The following is a 15,000-nucleotide window of genomic DNA, read 5'->3' as shown; positions in this document are numbered from 1 at the left end:
ATAGAGTCGCGTGCATATCGAGAAATAATCGATTTTCTTGTCTCAGCCCTCTTGGAAATTAGATTGAGGAAATGTCTAATTAAATCTAACGTGGAAGAGGAAAATTTCTTTTGTTTTTTTTTGTCTTTTTTGAAAAGTCGATGAAACCTTCTAAAAATTCGAAAGTACTTAAGTAAATTCGAATACGTAGCTAAAACACGGGGTGGACATATAAGAGTAAGCCTTCTACTTGTACATTACCCGGGACCGACCTATCAACGTTGGCCGATCGGTTCACGAGGAGGAAGTAGGAAAGAAATAAGAAAGAGGGAGAAACAAAGTTCTCCCACGTTTTTTCATATTTTCCTTTTTTCTTTTCTTTTCTTTTCTTTTCTTTTCTTTTCCATTTTTTTTTCTTTCTTTCTTTCTTTCTTTCCTTCCTTCCTCCCTCGCAAGACACACTCGCACGAAAAGTTCACCTCCGGGAACAGTCGGTGGATACGTACGCCTTGGCTATGGCACAAAGATATTAAGCACCCATACCCCGACAACGACGAGAACGACAAGAACGTTGGTGATGGTGGTGGTGGTGGTGGTTGGGATCGAGGGTGGGAAAGTGGCGGTGGAAGCTTGGTAGGGGTCAGATGAGCTCGCAAGAGAGACTGAGATAGAGATAGAAGGATATCGAAGAGTGGGGAAAGAGGGAGAGAGAAAGAGAGAGGGGAGAGAAAGAGAGAGAGAGAGAGAGAGAGAGAGAGAGAAAGAGAAAGAGAAAGAGAGGTTCGTGGGCAAAAGACGACTAAGATGAAGGAGGGGAGAGAAAGATCGCGAGGAAGCGGAGTTACCTACGGAAGAAATAAGTGCGCGCGTGTAATGCTGATGGCGAATATGGTGGAGGTGGGTGGGAGGAGTACCGCGAGAGAGCGAACGATCGATTCGAACGTAGCCGGCGACATTCTTTGGTGAAGAGAGGAGGGAAGGAGGGAGGAGGGCATAGTCCCTGGGAGGTGGAGGAAACGCGGTAAAGAGGGCCGTCTCGCGGTAGAAAGAGACGGAGAGAATGTTAGAGAGATCGTTGGAAGGAGGGCGGGCCGGAGGATCTCGACGTATACCTCGGAGAGAGGTTGGAGGAGGAGGAGGAGGAGGGGTAGAAGTCGCGAGGAAAAAGAAGAAATCCCCACTCGTAGAACCGTCAGCGCCGCCGGTACGTTCTCTCGTCGAGTCGTACTGTCCTCGGTCTCTTTCTCTCTCTCTCTCTCTCTTTCTCTCTCTGTCTTTCGTATGGAATCGTGTGTCTGCGCGCGCGTGTTACTGGCTCCCGGGAAGCGCTGAGAGAAGCGCCGTCGCGTTCTCTTCTAGTCAGTCCTCCTCGTCTGTTCTCGCCGTTAGTCGTGGCTTGAAGAACCGAAGCGCGTTCCGTCGTGCTCCTGCCACTGTTGGGGTGGTGGTGGTGGCGGTGGTGGTCCTGGAAGTGGGGAGGATAAAGGGAGAGGGGTGGCAGAGCGTCGGTAGACCCGCCACCAACCGAGGGTAGGTTCCAAAGGCGTCGACGTTCGGTTCCCTAGAGCCAATCGTAACGTTCGTTCGTTTGCTGGCTCCGCCAACCGGATTGCGTGGTACGCGCAGTGAACGCCCATCCTCCCCGTTCGCGGGGCTCCCACTGATGTTTTTATTTATTACATCTGTGACTGGGTAGGGAAATACTCCGGACTCGACCGAGAGAGCGTTTGCCACTTTGAGAACGAGCGACGCGCGTCCCTGCGCGAGTTACCGTAGTCGTCGTCGCCGTCGTCGTCGTCGTCGCCGTCGTCGTCGTCGTCGTCGTCGTCGTCGCCGTCGTCGTCGTCGTCGTCGTCGTCGTCGCGGTGATTTTCGTCGTCGTTGTCACCGCCGTCGTCGCCGTCGCCGTCGTCGGCGCTGGTAACCCACGTCGTCGCGTTCGCGTTTTCAACGATCTCGATCGAGTGTGGATCGTCGAATTGTCTGTGATTGTCGCGAAACGTCATCGGCATTGTTGTCGTCGTAGTTGTTATCAACGTTATTGTCGTGCTCGTTTTTGTCGTCCTCAGGACGTCCTAGACGTCTCTGTTGGAGCCAAAAACGTTGCGATGGACGACAAATGGACGTCAACTCGTCCTTTCGTCTAAGTGTCAACATTGAGACTCGCCAAAGAGATATGATCAAGACTTGTCGTGTTCTCGCGTATGGTGAACCTCGTACTTTCTTTTGCGATAACACGGGACAAGGATTTCTCAAGTGACAGTGATAATATTTATTGGGACGGTCGACATTGTATATTACAACGACCCGGTGATCCTAAGTCCGCGTGTTTTTCTTCGTATGGTGATATATATCTTCGCGAGCATCGTTATTTGTTTTCATTCATAAAAGCGGTTCGTTGTTGTGACTTTGATGATAAAGGCTGCTATTGTTAAAACGCCCAGAGAGGAAAGTGCTGGAGAGTACAAGTAGAAGAGTCGACGAAACGAGAAAACGAAAGCAGCGAGAAAATTTAACCATCGATGGACCACGGAGCGATGGACAGCTCTTCCGAACACAGCAGCCGTGCCAGTCCCGTAACCGGCAGCCCAAAACATCCTCACAGTCCATCAGCACAACAGAGTCAACAGCAACAGCAGCTGCACGGCTCCCAGCATCAATCCTCCTTACAATCCCATCCACGAGATCAGTTACGTGAACATCAACAGCAACAGCAGCAACATCGAGGTGTACCGACACCAGGCTCACCGACGAGAGGATCTCCACCACAGGGTCTTCCCCTGAGTCCACCGCCTCTGTCGGCCGGGGGAGGGCCCGGTGCACCTCCAGGAATGGTACCACGAATGCCGGGACTACCGCCACCGGGACTGGGTCTTTTGGGTCAGTTAGGTGGTATGCTAAGCGGTCATCATGGATCGCCTTTGGAATTGATGGCTGCTCATCACGCTGTATTACCACCCAGATCGTATAACAGTCCACCGCCAATCAGTACCAGTGATCCAACGGCGAACGAATGTAAACTCGTCGATTATCGTGGCCAGAAGGTCGCTGCCTTCATTATTGCCGGTGATACTATGCTCTGCTTGCCTCAGGCCTTTGAGCTCTTCCTCAAACATCTCGTGGGTGGTTTACATACCGTCTATACCAAGCTAAAGAGACTAGATATCGTGCCGTTGGTATGCAACGTCGAGCAGGTTAGAATCCTACGCGGTCTCGGAGCCATTCAACCGGGCGTCAATCGTTGTAAACTTCTCAGCTGCAAGGACTTCGACATTCTCTACAGGGACTGCACAACGGCCAGGTAGGTGAAGCGAAAATTAATCAAGTAAATCCACAATCAGAAGATTGACAGATCGTGTGTGAAATTGTTAATCGATGGAACCAGTTTTAAGATTATCTAACTTGTACAGAGACTCGTGCTAATCTCATTTCGTTTCAATGGAACGACTACCTTTCGAGAAAGATAGTTGTCAATTCGTCGCACGGAATCCCTCTAAAAGTCACCGACAGTTCGCTCGATAATTCTAAGAGATAAGTCAACCATCTATAGGACTCATCGAGCCTTACTCGCGGAAGCTACGATCCTCGCATACATTAATAACGGATGGTGTCGCCTCTGGGCAACACTTTATCTTCGCCCATCCGCCTTTCGGCGCTACTGCTCGGCCTAAAAGTACTTTAATTGTCTACCACCTACCGTTCCTTAAGACTTAATCATCGTTTGGACTTGTTGCCTGCCGGCAGGCAACAACATCCTAAACTTATCGATGCATTCTCGCGATAATAGGAGGTATTCTTTCATCTTCAATAACGCATATCTTTATCGATGCATTTTAGTGTCAAGTAAGTAACTGATCGAGTTACGTTCAATTCACGAGTTAAAGTGTCGTTAACACGAGCATGGCACGTGCTCGTGTTTCTAGGATTGTCACATTGAGTACCGTGCCAACAGGTGTCCCTTTCACGGCAATTTCTCTGAATGAATCGTCCCCACTGGGAGTGAGAGAGAGAGAGAGAGAGAGAGAGAGAGAGCTACAGAGACTGAGAGGTGGTGTACTACAAGCTTACCCCACCTACGCTACAGACTACAGACGAAACGGAATAGTAAACGGAACGAGGGGATCCCAACTTCCCCGAGAAAATGTTGTCAGTTTCATCTTCGATTTCTAATCGACCTCTCTATCGAGAAAATTCTCACGTTTATAATACAATTGAATCTAAAAGTTTTCCATATTATTTTGAAAGATATCTCGCGTGTTTCTTTTCACTTTGCTGATCGACGATGTATCTGTTTTTGTTGAAATCAAAGCGCGTCTCTCGGACAACACTTGTCCCGTGAGAAGCGTGCCGTAGCAGTCACAACGGAAACGGATTCAACGCGACACAGAGAAGGGAGAAAGAGGATCGAGGGAGAGTAAAGGAGAAAGAGAAAGGGAGAAAGAGGGAGAAAGCCGTAGGGATAGGGATCCAAATAATCCCAGTCGGAGTCACAGAGCAGAACTCTGCGAGCCGTCGGCTCGTGCGGGTCTTCTTTTTCTTCGAGATCGTTGAGATTCAGTTTCCATGATTCTCAATTGTTCAAAGAATTATGTACATACTTAGGTATACAAAAGTTTAGCATTCTAACGTTAATATTCTCTCGTTTGACGTTTATTGTCAAACTGATTAGTTACTGTAGTTAGAATGACGTAGTTAGACTATAGATATCGCATAGTAGAAATCACTTTTATTTTCATCGTCGATGTTTCTTAATCAGTAAGCGATGGTGAATGAACTATGAAAGTTAGAGTTATGTCGAATTTACAATTGAAATTATATATTTAAAATGTGATACGTAAAAATGGTAAATATCTGAAATATCTTTCGATTGATTAGAGAATCCTTAAATGATATTAACTATTCCTAATTCTTTCTCATTCCTGATAATCATACTAATATGAACAGAAACTTTGAATTGCCTGGGTATTGAACATTATAACAGATAAAAAGAGTCGAAAGTTGTAACGAAAAATTAGATGATTAAGAGGTCACGGTAGAGAGCTTGTGTGTGGTCCGATCGCGTGTACCATTGGCATCGTTACACTCTGATAATGCACGACCATGCCAGTAACGGCAACAACGACTACGGGGAAACACAGATCTCTTGCATTTACAATCAAACTTCAAGCATGTATATATACACGTTTTCATCGACTACGACCGTCGTAGTTGCAGCATTTCTACGAGCTGCAGCCTGCAACAGCAGCAGTATCATCACCACTACCAATACCATTACTAATACTATTACTAATACTACTACTAACAGCACCAACAACAGCAGCATCGATGCAACAGCATGCATCGAGAACCGCATCGATAATTCAAGAGCTTTTTTCTTGTGGTTTGCCGGAGCGGCGCCAGGTGCGATACTTCGTTCGTTCGTTCGTTCGTTCGTTCGTTCGTTCGTTCGTTCGTTCTTTCGGATTCGCGATGATATAGAATCAATGTTCGTGAGTTGACTCATGCTTTCTTGGGATGCATTTGGGATGATTAGGCGAATTAAACACTTTAAGCGACGGTAAAGTCGCATCGAATTTACTCGCTTTGCGACCTTCATTCTCGGTCTTCCTTTCAAAAAGTTTTTCTTTCGATTTTTCATCAATTAAAATATGAATGGTTATCGAAGTTTTTCGTGTACGTAAATATGCATTAGAAACAATCGTTTTTGTTATCATTCAATTTTTATTTACCTACTATGTAATATTAGCTACTTACTTATGGGCTCACTTTCTGGAGTTACTTTTCATCAGATTAAAAGATAAAATCTAATCGTATGTGAAGATCGCTTGTTGACTGTCCCCCTTTCGATTGACGTCAGAAAAGTAAATAAATCGATCTATCTATTCATCCCATCTATTCTCACTTTTCCACATTTCTATGTTTTCGATCGATCATCATTTCCCTTTAGATATCCCTCTCTTTCTTTCTTTCTCGTTTCTTCTTCTACCTCTTTTTTTCTTTTAATAGACAACTAATTAAAGACGAGAGGGCTCGTTGCGCACGAATGTTCATTGCCATCCAATGGGATAATATAACCAGCTAGTATATAATCGTTGCTTCGGCCGAGTTAGGCAAATTAATTAATATAATTGACTCGACTCGTTAGCCGCGTACAAAGAGGGGCCGCATTATTATTTCCTTATCGATCATCGTGACTATCGCGATCGCAATAGGTACAGAATGAAAGAAGAGAGAAAGAGAAACAGTGAGAGAGTGAAAGAGAGAGAGAGAGAGAGAGAGAGAGAGAAAGATGAGATCATTTTAAAGTGAGTATCGTTGATCCAATGCCTTTTTCCGCCTTCGCATATTGAACGAAGATCGTTTTTATTTGCTTGATCTTTAATATTCGTCATTAAATCGACGTTCAAACTCTCTCTCTCTCTCTCTCTCTCTCTCTCTCTCTCTCTCTCTCTCTCTATCGCTTTATTTTTCTACTTAATGCTATCATTAATTCCTCTATCTTCTTATCTTAAATCGATGTATGGATAGGCACGTATCATTAATATTAGTCAAAGTCTTTTGATAATGATGAAATTCTAAGTATTAGATCAAAGTAAAGTAAGAAAAAAACGTAAAAAAAAAAAAAAAAAAAAGAACAAGAAAGAGCGAAGGAAGAAACGTAACTTTTCCGTTTTATGCATTTCCTATTTCTTTTCTCTTTATCTATCTATCTGTCTATCTTTCTTTCTTTCTTTCTTTCTTTCTTTCTTTCTTTTCCCGTGACCATCTTCATGTGTCTTCTTCCCATCGTAACGCCTGAAAACACCGTAGCGCCGTACGTGGGAGCACTTGAGCGTCCCTGGACTATAATTCTATGCACTATTAGCCGTTTAATTATAAAATTGTGCATAGATTAATTGGCTCTCGTAATGGCCTGAACAATGCACCGGCACGTAGAGTACGCAAAAGAGAGGGAGGGGGGAGAGAGGGAGGTAGTGAAACAAAATTATGTGAGTTAGATAGAAAGAAAAAGACAGACAGAGATAGATAGGTAGATAGATAGACAGAGAAAGAAAGAGAGAGCTCTTTATTAATATTTATTTCCACCGTTCGTTATTTCAACGTTCTTCGTTGGTGCATAGTCCTGATGCATCGATGCGTACTTATGAGGAACACGGCTCGTCTAACATCCATCGTATTATTGTGTCATGTGTAAGTACGTGTGTATGCTTGTGCCTGTTTTTTTATGTTCATAAATCATACGAATTAAGCGCGATTTGAATATTCTTCGCGTTTCTACCCTCGTCTTTATCGAGCACTTCTCTTTTCATGATTTCGTTGAGTTTCATTCTTTCTCTCTTTCTCTTCTTCTATCTTTTTCTTATAAATTCGAAAGAAATAACTCAATTGTTATTCAAATTGTTATTCGAATACGTCTAAAATTATCTATTAATCTCTTTTTTCGAAACTCTCTCTCTCTCTCTCTCTCTCTCTCTCTCTCTCTCTATGTTTCTTTTCTCTGTGTACACGTTTAACAATTGTATCGGTTATGGCAGCTGGCCTCGTATCTCTTTCTCTTTCTCTCTCTTTCTCCTTCTCTCTCTCTCTCTCTCTCTCCCTCTCCTTTTTTTCCTCCTCTTAGAGCCGGTACGATATTATAAGGGCTCGTATGACCCCATTGTTGGCTTTGCTTTTGATATAGATACGTGGTAGACTTTATAGTAGCGACTACCTACGCTTACTACGTCTAGCAAGCTGAACCACCTTTCTCTTTCTCTCTTTTATTCATCGTTTCTAATCGTATAGAAGAATAAGACTAACGTATGTGTCTTACCAATGCATTTTCAATCGAGATTAGAACGTTCCACGTTGATTACCAGGTAGAGAGAAAGAGAGGGAGCGAGAGAGAGAGAGAGAGAGAGGTTGATTTTCTTTCTTTTTCTTTTTCTTTTATACAATTCTTTTTTTATACAATTTTTTTTTTTTTTTTTGAAAAAGAAATTTTATATAATCTTTTTTTTTCGTCGAACGAAGAAGAAAAATTAATAAACGTAATTTTCTAAGCTGAAGGACGTTATCGATTTGCAAAGTTCTCGTACTCAGAGAGAAGCTTTAATTCCTTCTTACAATCGTCTCTTAATTCAGGAAAATTAATTGAAAGCACAAATCTGGGGAGGAACTCCTTTCTTTTCATAACATCCACCAGGCAACAACAGCAACAGCAACAGCAACCCTCGTCGCCACCACCCTCTTCGTCCACTACCGTGCACCACGCTCGTAATTCCTGGTAATTAATAATCTGCAACAAGTAATAATAAAGCCAGTAATCCGGCTGGCTGGCGTCGTGGCAAGCGGCGTTCTTAATTCTAGATAATTAATGCAAAGACAAACAAGAAGGATTAAATCGTCTCTCTCTCTCTCTCTCTTTCTTCCTTCTTTCCCTTCTCCCTCCCTCCCTCCCTCCCTCCCTCTCTCTCTCTCTCTCTCTCTCTCATTCTCTCTTATTCGAAATCTTTTCTTTGCAAATCTCTTTCCGACTATTACCGTCGTATCTCGATGTCAAAGATGGCCGACGGAACGAACTGTTTACCAGAGATTCCAATGAAAATTTCACATTTCATTTTTAATATATACTTTAATAAGAATCTGTAAATTCGATAATATTAGTTAATAAGCGTAACATATGAAATACGTTAATTGGATTTTGTTAATTATTTGATCGTTAGATTTTTATCATTATGTTAAAATATACATATAGCTCTACAAGGTAAATATTTAAATACACAAAATACACATGCAAGGTGTATCATTTTAGGTTTGAAATGTTTCCTGATTCAACGTAAAAGAAAAATCGTAAGGTAGCCTCGCGAAAGGCAAGAACCAGGTAGGAACTCGATAAAAAGGCTTATCGCTGGCACGCTCTCCTCGTACTTGGAAGTTTCATACGACACGAAAGGGACACGAGCGTCGCGCTCGTAAAATCCGTCCAGGTCGTCGCGATTGCGAGTTACCTGAGAGTGAGCGTGATCGAGATCACGCGACACTTCATATACGTGTCTAAAAGTACAATATATGAGGTTAAAATTCTTTTTTTTACGAATTATATGGTAAAGTTATTTTTATTAGGTACGAGAGACGAAGTTAAACGATTTCAATGATGAACGAAATTCTAATATCTAAACTATTAATATAATTCCAATTGAAATGGGTAACACCCAAACGAATCAATTTTTATTTCCTCTTTTTCTTTCTTTTTTGTTTTTTTTGTCTTCTTTTTTTTTTTGTAATATTATTGAAAAAGAGATAGAGTTTAATATGAAATTGAGTTCGAATAACTAAAGTCACAATATTATTATCGACGGAAGAAAAAAGAGAAGAAGAAGAAGAAGAGATCGTTTCTTCGACAGGACGATGAGAACGCTTATAGTACGTCCCATAGAAAGGGAGAGAAAAGTCGAAGAGAGAGAGAGAGAGAGAGAGAGAGACGAGGAAAAGGACGAAAGGGCCCATGGCTATAATCATCGAGGCTTCTCGATGGCGAGATACAAATGCAAGTCATCGGGCTCCGTATTGTATCGCAATGGCGCCAGGCTCCTGTTCAGCAAAGATTCTTCCTTTTTTCCTTTTCTTTTCTTTGTTTTTTTCTTTTTTTTTTTTTTTTTATTTTCTTCTCCCTCTTTGCTGCACGTTGAATCTTTTGCGAAAGTTACTTTTTCGTCATTTTTCCAAGCGTTACAAATGATATTATTTGAGATTCTATAACATCCGAAAAGATATTAATTCTGATTCAAAAGATTAAAACAGCATATTCTATTAAAAATAATACGAAATATAGAGAAAATAAAATACAGGAATTTATGTTATATAATTATTTGTTAAGAGTTGCCAGACGTCACATGGTCGATCGATCGATCCTCGTGCCTGACCGACCCTACTGAGATTTTATCGTTTTATATATTCGAAGGAAAAAAGTAGAAATGGAAGGAAGGTCTTCGAACCTAGTTGCATTTCGATCGTACATATTGTTTTAACTTACGATGGAAAAATTTTTTCTTAAATTCTCATTCTCCCTTTTTTTTTTTCGTGGCCTTCGAAAGCTTAACTTGTTCTCTTTTGAACAGCAAACTTCGTACCGACGGAAATCGATCGTTCCGGAACGTACCAGTGACCCATATTAAAACAGCTGACTATGCTTGGAACCCGCTTCTTGTTCTTTACCCTCGAACCACCCTCGTAACGACGGTTACACCCTCCTCGCATACAACACCCCTCGCAAACGTGTCTCCCACGTGCTTCTATAATCCGATCTCTCTCATCGTATCCTTTTCCAAAGCTTCATAGTTATTTCATGCTTTCTTTCATAAAAAGCTCTTTATTCAAAATACTTTTCGTTTGTAATTGTTAATTATTTTATTAGGGAAAAAAAGTTCATTCACGAAAAATATTAAAAAAAAAAAAAAAACAAAAAAAAAGCAAAAAAGAAAAGAATAAAAAAACAAAAAAAGACAATGAATTTGTACGAGATAAAAGTGATTTTGTTTAAAGGAGGTTTTGGAATTTTGTCTCAAATTGATTTCGCGACCTTGACAATGGAACAGATTTGATAATAAAATTGTTTCTTCTCTCTTTCTATTTTCTCTTTTTCTCTCTCTTTTTCTTTCATTCTCATTCTCTTATCCACACCCCTTCGATTTTAGTGATTCCTCCCGGTAATGGTAAACACGCACGCTTCTCGATCTTCTTCCTGCATTTAGATGCTGTTCGAACGTTTCGTAGATGCACTTACAAATTGGAGAGATTATGCTAGGGATCGAATCGATCGTCAATGCCAAACGTGATCGACGGATACCACTACCAGTGCGTTATTCATTTCCTTCGACATCGATCGTGATCTATACACTTGGGAATGGCCCTTGACAAGCAGTTACAATTCTTATCATGTAAATCATCTAGATCGTGAGTAATACGAATACATTTAGATAGATCACGTTTACATTTAGACAGATTTCATATTATAACCGATCAACGATCGAGTTGATCAATATTAAAAAATTAAATATCTTGAAAAGTAAGTAACAATTCTAAAGATCAAGAGCTAACAATTTATTATATTTTTGTTTCTCTCCCGTCTGATAATAAGTAGATACACAACGGGTATATGCAGTTATCTTATCTAAAGATCTTGATAGACAGAAAGTTTTCAGAGTCGTTTAGACATTCCTGAAGAATGATCATTCAAACAACCAAGGAGATTTTCACGAGTCGAAGACAAGTACTCGTTGGAAATTCTCCCTCGTATATTTCCCCTAGTACTCTCGAAGGAATTACCATCGAGTGGACACGCGACGTTGTGGATCGTGTCGACGAGAATGTTTCGACCTTCGAAAGACAACTGAATATTGAAGTTTGAAGAAGCTTTAAAGGCACCTACACGTATTTACGTTCATTTTGAATCCTTTCGTAGACGTTTGAAATAACACGCGAGAAACGCGGTGATGTTTGATTGTAGCAGTAAGTAGTATTAGTGGCTGTCACAACGATACTCCTGGTAATTTCGAGTGATTCGTGGACGACGTCAGCGAGCATATCGCACCCCTTTCTCGCGAGAAGGGTTTTCGTGCGCACGCCAACCACTCTAACTCGTTACACACGGTAATTAAACGACGCACGAGAGCCCAAAGAGAAGTAGTATTGGTAATAGTAATACTAGTATTAGTAGTAGTTGTATTAGCTACGTAGGTAGGTAGGTAGGTAGGTAGGTAGATAGGTAAGAAAGGTGGTGATAGTGGTGGTGATGATGGTGAGTAGACTAAGGGTGTACTTAGGTCGTTGTTAAGACTCTTATTTCTACAAGAAAATGAAAACGGTTGTAAATTTAACTTGTTTATCTGCAATGATTTTTACCCCCTTAAGTATTATATTATACATATTATACATTACGTAAGGGTTGTTTTCATATATATATATATATATATATATATATATATATATCTATCATGTATATGTAAGAGACGAATAATAAGTTATGATTATCTTGATTAATAATAAAAGAAACATCAGGTTCGTTGAATCAAAGACAGTTTTCGATGAAGAAAACTTAAAGTATTGGAATACTGGAAAGGAGGCCTCGTTTTGTTAGGTTCGCGTGCCTCAGAGTTTGGCGTAACGTCGTGCGTCAATCAAAGAGGGCACTTGCTAGGGTTCCTATAGTAATGATCCCTGTACTCCATGTCGAGTCGATCTTACGTACATGGACGCCTGATAGTCCATGATATATCCGCGAAGGGTACCCAGCCCGAGTCAGTCCAATCAGCTCACTCATAGCCAACTCGGCGTTTGCCAGGCGTCAGGCGAACCGAGGAGCCATCTTTACACGCGTTCGCCTCCGCTCGCGTGATGCACGCATGCCTTTGCTTCTTCTTCTTCTTCTTCGTCTTCGTCTTCGTCTTCTTCGTTCTTTCTCTGCCATTTCGTCAACAGTTGCTTGCAGTTGCTTACTTCTCCTTTTATATATATATATATATATATTCTAAAGATATATATTAAATTATGCATATATATCTACATATATATTTCTACTATTCGATAAATTCTGAATCGTACTGAATCTTATTATATTTTATTGATTATCTGTTAATTAATAATTATTTATTATGTATTGTAAAATTGACGAGAAAAACTTTTATATAAATATATGGATATATATTGATAATGTAGATATTTATATTAAAATAGAACGAAATCCATAAAGATTTAGAAAGAGTTAGAAGAAGGATCTTGAAAATAAAAAAAAATAAAAAAAAGAAAAGAATGAAAATGTAAAAAAAATGATGTTCTAAACAGCATCCACTTTCACGGTAGGACTGAGAAACTCCAATCGATACAATACACTTCCATATTACGCTTTACAATCCAAGGCAATTTAAGTTCGATCGAGGCGGAGACGATTCTTTGCAATTTCATCGCTTTCATTTCTTTCTCTTTCTCTCTTTCTTTCTCTCTGTCTCTCTCTCTCTCTCTCTCTCTCTCTCTCTCTCTCTCTCTCTCTCTCTTTGAGTAACAGAAGAAGATTCAGAGCCGGTTCTCGATATATTTCGGAAGGCATCGTTCTCTCCTGAAATACGTTCGTATCATTCGAACACGTTCGTTATACACGTCGGAGAGTGTCTCGGCTTTCTTTTCGCCGATTTGATTCGGGATCGTCGATGTTCTCTTTCGCGAAACATGCCGAAGAAGAAGAAGAAGAAGAAGAAACAGACTATTCTCTCTTCGCCATTTTTTTTTCTTCTCCTTCTCCTTCTCTCTCTCTTCTTCTTCTTCTTCTTCTCCTTCTTCCTCCAGCATCTTCACGACGGTGCCGTGATAATGAAAGGGCAATTTAGAACGATCCGAGAAACGATTCGACTCGGCGAATCTCCGACGATCGAATCCCTTTGGCCCTCTCATTCAACCCGACGAGAGTCAAAGAGCGGATATCTCTCTGTCTCTTTTTCTCTTTTACTTTCTTCCTTCTTTCTGAGCTCTCTTCTTCCTCGATAAAAGCGACGATCGACGGTTTCACGCATCCGAGGTAAACGATAAACTTGTGCCTCGGTGACGATAATAATATCTTATTACGAAGCAACACGCGAGCGAGCATTCATCTATCCGCTATTTCTAACTTGTAACGTTTCGCAAGTATTAGCTAGTTCAAGATCGTCTAAGACGAATCAATTCTAAATATACATATACGTCTCTTCAATTATTTTATAGAAAATTCGATAATTTTCTTTTGAAAAATTCTAAGTCCAAATATATAATTACTTAAGTGGATTAATGTCCCTTCAAATGTTTCCAAGAGATATTATCGTATTATTTATAATAATAATAATAATAATACTAATAATAATAATTGAGAAAAAATATATTTTACCTGTCTTTCTCTCTCTCTCTCTCTCTCGCTGTTTTTTGATATTTTGTTTTTCATCGATCGCGTGTTTTATTCGCATCTTTCTCTTTCTTGAATGAGAATCGTCTCAAGTGTTTCAAGCGTTCCACCCACGCAGAAAAGAGAGAGAGAGAGAGAGAGAGAGAGAAAGAGAGAGAGTCTCGATCTCTTCTGAGAGAGGCTCGAGCGATTATTATCGCCTGACACGAGCCATAAAGTACATTTTAATTCGACCGTACCAGCGATATAGTAGATAAGAACGGGCCAGTTCGTATGGTACACATACTACGATCCGAGAGACAATCAGAATTGCAAAAACAGACTTGCTTTCTTGATTGGCTATATAATCGTAAAAAAATCGATGATTAATCGGAGATGAGGCTTGCGTGAAATACCATAGAGAAGAAATTTAATCAATGAGAATATTATATATGTCGCAATAATATATGTATATTATAAAGTGATTGCTAATTATGCGTATGTATGCATCCCATACGTGCGTGCATTTAAAATAATTGGTGTATCGTGCTTTTTACTGATTTTATGAAAAAAGAATTAAAAAAAAAAAAAAGAAAAAAAACGAAACAAAACAAAATAAAAAAAAAAAAAATAAAAAAAAAGTGATATTATCTGTAACATTATTTTTATATAGATAACGTGTAATAAAATAATATAACTATAGGGATTTTGTTAAATCGTTCATTGATTTATTTTTTATCAATAACAACAGCAAGAATAATCGACGCGTTTGAACTATCCTCAAAATAAATCATCGGGAATAAATAAAGCATATTAAAAAACGATTTTTTTGTTTTCTCTTCTCGGTCGAGCAGTCACGTCGCAAAGCCGTCCAAGTCGCGATTAACAGCGAATCAACGTTTATACACGTTCCGGTAAATCGTTTTTGATCGCGGCCAGCGTTACGCAAGTTCTGCGGTCGTTTTATCTCGCATCACCCTCACGATTCTTCGAAGTGGCCGATCTCGTGAAAGAGAAAGAGAGAGAGAGAGAGAGAGAGAGAGAGAGAGAGAGAGAGAAAGAGAGAGAGAGACCCGGTTATGAAAGAACGAACCAGTCCAACAGAAAGGAAAGGAAGCAATGTAAGAATTCCGTTG

General features: G+C 40.4%; 1 protein-coding gene across 10 annotated transcripts in view; it reads left to right on the top strand.

Annotated features, from left to right (window-relative positions):
- The first annotated feature begins 1,070 nt into the window (after nt 1-1,070).
- The window catches only part of LOC124430110 (dachshund homolog 2), a 224,017-nt gene continuing 210,087 nt past the window's right edge, over nt 1,071-15,000 (top strand). For 3 of the 10 annotated variants that reach the window (XM_046976228.1, XM_046976229.1, XM_046976231.1), the window contains exon 1: nt 1,105-3,280. In XM_046976228.1, the coding sequence (XP_046832184.1) occupies nt 2,502-3,280 (779 nt within the window). In that variant the 5' untranslated portion in view covers nt 1,105-2,501. Of the gene's footprint in view, nt 3,281-15,000 lie in introns of all 10 variants that reach the window. The other 7 variants (XM_046976230.1, XM_046976234.1, XM_046976236.1 and 4 more) reach the window with 6 other exon arrangements.

This window comes from Vespa crabro, chromosome 17 (assembly GCF_910589235.1).
Source record: "Vespa crabro chromosome 17, iyVesCrab1.2, whole genome shotgun sequence".
NCBI lineage: Eukaryota > Metazoa > Arthropoda > Insecta > Hymenoptera > Vespidae > Vespa > Vespa crabro.
Note: the sequence above shows the minus strand (reverse complement) of the source record. Positions and strands in the feature narration are given on the sequence as shown.